Genomic DNA, 8,722 nt, shown 5'->3' on the forward strand with positions numbered 1-8,722 from the left:
AAAAAAAAAAAAAAAAACAATCTATAAAAGAGAAATGCACCTCACTCATATCCCATAAGTTTGTACAAGAGTTTATTACTAACAAATTAAATTGACATTATGTTCAATGTTATTAGTGTTGTGTCTCCTCTCTTACCAAGAAGAAGACTTCTTCTAGACGCAATAGAAGCACTTTTAAAGCTTCATAACATAGATTTACTATTTCCCCCCGTTGATGGTAAACGATGGCTACCGTAGAGTTTTTGTGGAGATGCCTTTGGTGTGACTACCACACAACCCGCGCAGTAATGATCCCTACCCTCCCCACACTCTCCAAAATTTTTTTTATTTACCACGGGTTTGGAAAACAGTTTCAACAGAGAAAAGCCGACAAAAATCTCTGTTTTTGCTCTTATTTTTAATCTTATCATCTTGTCAATTTTACATAATATATCATAATAATGATGTCAACGATTTCTCGATAAAGAATAAACCAGATCTATTTTTACCTCAACAAGTACTCCCAATTACCTGGGATTGTAACGACGGCCACGATACTTGGCTGTTCCAAAGATAGAAAACGCGTGATGTAATCATTTGTATTGATTAAACGTATGTCTATTGTCAAGCTGGAATATTAAGGGATAGGTATGTAAGATTTTGAAAGAGGAAACATAAATCTGGACTTGATGGCCGTTACATCTGTTATAGTTATAGCCGTGTCATCCCCTTATATCACCCACCATCGTGTTAAATGGGTCCGTTTTTCCTACATTACAATAACAAGACGTCGCTTGTGTCATCATTGCATTTCAATGTGTGCGTTGATGTGTACATGTTATATAAAAGGTACAAATGTATTGAAAATTTGTAGATGGAGGGTTAGAGAGAGTTAAATGGAGATCTTACGACGAAGAGTTTTGCTACAAATATACAAAATGAATATTAAACAATAATGGTTTTAATGTTTAAAATAAATGTTTAAATGAATTTTTGTGATTTATTTTTCTATCGAATTAAATTTAGCATTCGTCATACATCTGTTATTATATTACAGTGGAAACTTTAAGGCATAATTAAACACACTTTAAAATCATATTATTCAAATAATTGAACAAATATGAATAATAAAAATAAAATTATCTCGTTGGCAGCCCTATCGCTAGGAACATACGCCTCACGGAAATGTGCACTTGACACGCGATCCAGGGAGTTAGGGAAGCTGATTGCAGGAAGCTGCTCCCCTCCTGTCGTCGTACCTGATTATAGGTCATCAGTGCTAGCAGGTATGTGCACTAGCCTGCACCACGACTTCACCTGTGGATTTTTTTATTTTGATTATATTATGAAACATCTGTCTGGCAAATGATAGCTTAGACGCTTGCCTACTTTAATCGAAAGGTCAGTTCGAGAATAGAAGAGCTATGAGTCTTCTTGTTTATCTTTACATAATGCCTGCACATTATAGACATCACCATTTATAATTGCTCCAGATTGCAAAGAAAAACAGTGAGGATATTGGTTAATTAATCATTAAACACTTTCAGTTATAAATATGTTCAGATAAAAAAGGCTGGATAAGATGGGATTAGCTGGAACTTTTTTGATAAAATGAATCCACAAATCAACACTCAAAAGTCGATTTCTGCCGTTTAATCGAATGTTTAAATTTTTAATTTTAATTATAATTTAACTGTGTGTAAATGTGGTGGTGTTAAATAAACATTATTTCTTTCTTTCTTCTTTCTAAATGTCCTTCGAGAATTCACAAATTTTATAATATCTCCACCCACTTTGCTTTTGAATTCTCGATTGGAAACGAACCGTAAAAGCTAGTAAATATAGCTAAAAGAGTCATTAGCCTAACAGCTCATTCGAACGGTCGACAACTGTGGGTGGAGCCGAAGCTACTCACGTTTAAACACTATTATTCATTTATAGGTTTTACTATAGTTTAACATTATAGTATACTATGTTTACTACATTATCTGTGCTATCGCATTTTAACAATTAAGTTACGCATGTAAAACTGGACATTGGAAAATAGATATTTATTGCCAAAAGAAAAAAACGTTACTCCTGTCAATCGCAGTCCTGCTAAATTTAGTAACTCTTCAACTGAAATGAACTGACTAAGAAAATATGTATTTTAACGTCATTACTGCCCACGACTTGGCCAGCGTAGTGAGAAAAAAAGAAACAGATCCGAGGTTTTATCCACAAAGTTCCCGTTTCCTTCGGACTTGCAGGATAAAAACTATCTTATGTCCTTTTTCGGGTCTCCAACTATATCTGCACCAAATTTCATCCAAACCAGTTCTGTAGTTTAAGCGTGAAGTAGAGACAGACATATAGAGTTACTTGGGCATTTATCATATTAGTGAGAATACAAACGTATATAAATATCTATATAAGGCAAAAAAAAACCTCAACGTATAATATTTTAAATATTTTCGGTTGGGTCTGAACCACACTTTGGTTAAGTAATCAAGGGTAGATATACTAAACACTAAAAAACCTTCAACTGACAAACCCTAAGAAAATGGCTCACAAATATAATAGATAATGATCTAAGATAAGGTTTTTAGGCATTATGTACGTCTAAATAAATCAGTCAAGCGTCTGTTAATACTAAACATTAAAACGTATAATCCAAAACTAATTTTCTTAAACTCAATAACACCATAATTGAAAGGTAATATTAGTAATATTAGGATAGTAAAGAATCCCTCTCGCCACACCCCTGCTCCCGTGACACAAATACCCCAACAGGAACCCAACGGGATTCAAACAGGATCCAGTTTTGAAACATGAAAAAAATTATCGATAGCGCAATATATCAAGTAATTTCCTCGGTTCAATTGAATAAGTGTACTCCGCGGTACATTTAGTCGTAAACGCGGCGGCCACCGTCTAGTTTCAGTTAGTTTGTGTGGAGCTGTGAGCGGTGTTGGAGTTCGGTACGAACTGGTATCATCCTGTCGTAACCACTATGGGAGTAGCTTGGTTTTGCGTGCTTGTCGCCCTTTGTAGTATACTGCAGCAAGGTTTGTGAATTTCTTATTCCAGCGATATCGCTTTCATTACACGTTTTCATCAAACAACTTGTGGTTAAGGACGTTGCAGTGTTGAGATATTTTTCGATAGTTTACAGAATCTTACTGTACATTTCTTATTTGATTGTCTTCTTTCTTATCGAGATACATTCGAATTAATCACTAACAAATTCCCACAATGTACAAATGGCAGTCAGACATAAACAGAGATACTATGAAAACTTGTTTCTGAAAGCTTTTAAGTTCTGTGCGAAATATTTGTTTAAAATTAGTCAGTGTTGAATATTTAACACCTCGAAATAAACCTTTGATAAATGATACGGTATATATACATTACTGTTTACTATTAATAAAATTACTAATCAACAAATAAGGACATTTTTATGTAATTACAATTATTGGCTTCCAATAGGCTGCTATAAAGAGAATAAAGATGCCTAAATGGCACAATGATCACTTGTCCTACGTCAAAAGTAGGCCATACAATTTTGCTAACCGAATCCATTAGAAGGTTACTCGCGAAAATATTTTTAGTTTTACCGCTCGCGAAACATGCTTATGCATATCTATAGAAATATTTATAAAATTCGATATCAAGGACGAGTTTGTGTCGATTGTACATTCGATATTTATTATGAGTATCAAATTAAAGGAGCATTCGTCTTGTTTTTGGATTAAATCAACTATTAAAAAATAACAATCAAATATTATACTCTTCACACCGACTTCTTTTTCTTTATGTAAATTTCAGTAATGCATAAAGTGGTAAAGTACACAATTGAATACATTCATGAATCAATATAACTTTATTACACATATAAAAATACCTATCATGAACCGAAATCAGTAAAGTTAAAACAGAGGAATGGATGCTTTAAATTTAATTATTTTAGTGATGTAGAAAAATGGGGATGTGTAGGTGAATAGCTCCTACAATTTCCCATTGTTCAACACTTCTGGATTAAATTCAACATAAATACATTATATATATAATATAAATATATAACATACTAGCAAACCCGGCGAACTCCGTTTCACCACCAGGTGGCTGTACGTGAAAAATGAATTTCCCGCTTTTCTGTTGAAATTTTTCCTGAATTTTATTTGCTATGAACCTCACGGAGCCCGAGACCTTTCCAACGAATGCAAAACCGTGGAAATCGGTTAGTGCGATCTGGAGTTATAGCGTCAGGAAGGAAAACCCGACTTATTTTTATATAGTAGATTATACCCCAAAAGTACATAATTTGACACTTCGCTAGAGTAAAAGTGGATTGTAGCTAGACCGAATATAATGTGGCTAAACATACCATGAAATTTTTTACCGTCGTAAATTTGTATATATCACTAAAGGCTCGCCGCCGACCGCCTCCTTGGTATAGTGGTTTACGCGTGAGCGTAGAACCGAGTGGTCCTGGGTTCGAATCCCGGTGGACACGCACAAAAAAAAAAAAATGTCTCGGTCTGGCTGGACACAGAAGGTTGATCACCTACTTGTCCATAAAGAAAATCGATGGGTGAAACAGATGAATATCATCTGCCCCATACCCCACTAGGGGATACGGGACTTCACTACTACTAAAAGGCACGTCACACACTACGTCAAAGCACCTGCAACATCACCTGTAGCTAGTGCTTATGGTGGGTGGTCACCACTTAACATCAAAGAAATAAGGCTTATTTGTAAAGGAAGTATTTAAGAAAGTTGTTCTCTTGTAGTTTATTGCATTTCTTTTTTATGTAGAAAGTAGTGATAATTTTAAATTAACTCTGATACATGGTTGAAGATAACGAGAACTCCATAAAAATACGTGTAACCTAAATACGTAATTGCAACAGACTTTAGTATTAAATCACTATCAGGATTATGATAATATAAACATCCGAGTAGTGATGATTTTACAAACTTCTTAAATATACTATTGACGAAGGACGAAGAAAAATAAATCTTGTTGATTTGTTCCTGTTAAAAGTGTGACTGCATATGTTTTGTAAATATACCAAGCACAAAGTTATTTAAATTGCCCCAATTAGACACGGTAATAAAGAAAGGAATAAATATTATCATACATAAAACTATATCATACATAACTGCAACTTTGGCAAAAGATTATTTTTATATCACAACGTCATCTCTCTCATCTCTCATCCACGGCATTCACCTCTCAATTGCTATTGCAACGTCGCTAATAATCCTACTATTCCTACTAATATTATAAATGCGAAAGTTTGTAAGGATGTGTGTGAGTTTGTTGCTCTATCACACAAAGACTACTGAACCTATTGCAATGAAATTTGGTACGTAGATAGATGAACAACTGGAATAACATATTGGCAACTTTTTATCCCGATAATCCTTACGCGGGTGAAACCGCGGGTCGCAGCTAGTATTATAAATGCGAAAGTAACTCTGTTTCTCTGCTGGTCTGTCTGTCGCTTACTCACGCCTAAACTACTGAACTGATTTAGATACATAGAGATTTGAGAGCTGAGAAAAGAAATAAGATAGGTTAAATCCTGGAAATCCCGTGGTAATGGATATAAGAGAGTCTTTAACTACGCGGCTGAAGCCACGGGAAAAATCTAGTCTGTTATAGTTTCCATAGTCCCCTGCCACAATGGCCAAATAAGCAAATAATCTCACCTCACTACAAACTCATTATATCGCCTTCAGGTTTAGCCATCACATGCTACCAATGCAACAGTCACAACGACTCCCGATGCTTAATGGCCAAGTTACCCGACTCCCTGCGACTGCCCTGCGGACCCAAGGACACTATGTGCAGGAAAATCTCTCAAGTGGTGGAGTTCGAGATGAACGGCATGCCTCCAGACAGCCGCGTGATTAGAGGTTGTGGGTGGGACGAAACTAGTTATAAGGTAATATTCTATTCATTAACTAGAAATTCAGAACGGGAATTTTCCACTCTTGCTGAGTAAAAGAGGCCAATTAGATAGCCATGCTAAGTGTAATAAATGATAGATCAGGGTTCATCATCAATAGATATACATAGAACGTGCATGTAGTATGTATTCGCGGACAAATCATAACCAGCTCCCGTGGCACCTTCACTAAAGCGGCTCGACGGAACATAGTAGGGTTTTGAATTTTGATCAGTAGGAATCAGATATAACCGACGGTTTTTTTCTCCGGAGGCCGTAGGTATCTATGCAAGGTTTACACTTAAATAAAATGTAGTATATATGGGAATAATTCGACATATCGCACTGATGGATAAGTAGTGGCATAAGAAGCAGAATAACTACAGTCAGGATTTGCCCGAGTAGGTTTACCGGCCAGTAAGGGAGGCCACAATCATATAGAGGCAAGAGAATTCACTATGACACGTACTTAGATATGAAACCTTTACATTTAGGGCATAATTATGTATTGAAATATGGTATACAGTGTAACTAGCTCTTTCCCGCGGCTTTGCACGTGTTAAGTTGGAGTAAAATCCCTTTCCCTATACCGTCAATATTTCCTGCTATCTTTGAAATATCTAAATTCCTTTGCTATATAATGTATGTTATTATGCATACAAACCTTCCCCATTGAATAGCTCTATCTATTAAAACCCCTTCAAAATCTGTTGCGTAATTTTAAAGATCTAAGCATACAGACACAGACGGCGGAAAACGACTTTGTTTTATACTATGTAGTGATGATCCAATTTTTATTTAAATACCAACTTTGAAAGTAAAACACATCTTTTTTGCATTGCTTTGGATAACGAAACATTATTATGTTTGAAATGCTGTCTGGTTCTGGATGCGCTATTGTTCATATTTAATGTTATGTATGAGAATATGACTACTAAGGACAATAATAATTAATAAAATCCCACATTTGAAAAAGATCAAATACTTGTTCTAATAATAAAAAGAGAAACCAGACCACTAACCATCACCTTTGTGGTTGCGATTTGAATATTATCATATCAACCTTTGGTGTTGTTGGTTTAGTGGTTAGCAACACGATTATAAAGCTTGTAGTGCAAGACATTTCAAGCATTTTATTATATTATATTATGTCACAGTCTTATTACATAAAACATGATGAAAAATGGGGTTAAAATTAAAATGTCGAAAAATTAATCCATTACACGCTTTAATAATTGTACTTTCATATTGTGTTCGCATTCTCAACTGACTTAAAAAAGAATATTCTTAATGCGTTGCTTGTTTTTTATCAAGATAAATAATTGAATCCCGTTGATTAGTTCTTTTATTGCCAATTGCAACAACGGTACAATGATAACGTAACTGTTCTGTATCGGTAAATTATTTTGGGGTTCGCTAAAAATATCAGGCCAAATTAGATACTATGTGTAGGTGTCAAAAAGCAAAAAATATCATATACACATAACCTGGACAAAACAAAATATGAATTAATCGACGTAACATTTCAGGGTCGTTGCTACCAGCGCTCAGGGTTCGGCGGCAGGCAGGAGGTGTGTTCGTGCCTCGAAGACGGCTGCAACTCGGCCTCCGTACCACTCGGAGCCACCGCCCTGATGCTCCTCACATTTGCCATATTGCGATTCTAACATGCGAGACCATAAAAACCACCAAACAATAGAACACGAATAATTTCCAAAAATCTACACATCAATGATATAGGTTAGGGTAGCAAATAGCTGTACAAAACTGTGTTCAAAGATTTATATGTTTATATTTGTTAATACATTGACTTGTAAATAGATGTTAGTTACGGACTTACTAGCAACCTCGTGGTAATGTGTTCGCTTAACGAGTAGGTGTTATGTTATGTACAATATTCACTTCAGTTGTAAATGCTTATTGTTGTGTTTGTATGAGAGTATTTATTAAAAAATGTTTCTTGATAATGGCTTTTATTTTCATCAATTATTGTACACTGTATATACAAATAAGAATATATCTTCATAGATGTTATAACAGCTGATATCAATATACCCTTGGCGAGCAATTTTCTACTTAACAATTGCTTCACCTTTTGGTCTACCTCATCAAACCCGTTACAAATCACATAACAATCTAAATTGGTGCATCCGTCTCTCTGTCAATGAGATGCTTCCTCCTTACTGCGATGACGCTAAGTGGTGGAGATTTAGCACACATTCTACCCCACACTTGGGGTGCAGTTGATCAAACGTGGTGACATGAAGAGCTCTGGCCTCGGAATTATTGTCCTTTTCGGACTTTTTCAATATGGTACGTGACTTTTCGATATTATTAAATTGAATTTATCAATTTAAACAGAGAATTATTTTCAATAAATATAAAATTTTGTATGATTTGTTTTTAATTAGATTTTTACAATTCATTTTCGTGATTAACACATATCGATTGAAAGAAGTTACATAAGAGTGACTAAGAACTATAGATAGAAGTATGTTACTGTTTTCAATAATCGAAATACACAGACATAGAAAGTATGTTCAAGTTACTACGTTAATCTTTTGCTAATTTATTTAAATAGGAACTTATTTTTTAACGCAATTTTGGCTAGATTTACATTCCTTCAAATGATAAATACAAACTATTAATGTAAAATACCTTTCTAAAAGAGAAACACTTCCAATGCTTAAATAGATATTTTTTGAGATACTTTCATTGTAAAAATATAAATGTTGTGATAATTTGAATTGTTTTAAGAGTAAATCGAGTTGGGAATGAAAATAATAATTATGGTGCATCCGATA

The 8,722-nt window shown here is 34.7% G+C and overlaps 1 protein-coding gene across 1 annotated transcript; it reads left to right on the forward strand.

The window, feature by feature from the left end:
* The first annotated feature begins 2,874 nt into the window (after positions 1–2,874).
* On the forward strand, positions 2,875–7,885 carry LOC119839971. Its single transcript, XM_038366440.1, has 3 exons — positions 2,875–3,026; positions 5,710–5,915; positions 7,448–7,885. Exons 1-3 carry the CDS (start codon positions 2,972–2,974, stop codon positions 7,583–7,585), a joined length of 399 nt encoding a protein of 132 aa, XP_038222368.1. The 5' UTR covers positions 2,875–2,971; the 3' UTR covers positions 7,586–7,885.
* Positions 7,886–8,722: the final 837 nt, after the last annotated feature.

This window comes from Zerene cesonia, chromosome 5 (genome assembly GCF_012273895.1).
Source record: "Zerene cesonia ecotype Mississippi chromosome 5, Zerene_cesonia_1.1, whole genome shotgun sequence".
NCBI lineage: Eukaryota > Metazoa > Arthropoda > Insecta > Lepidoptera > Pieridae > Zerene > Zerene cesonia.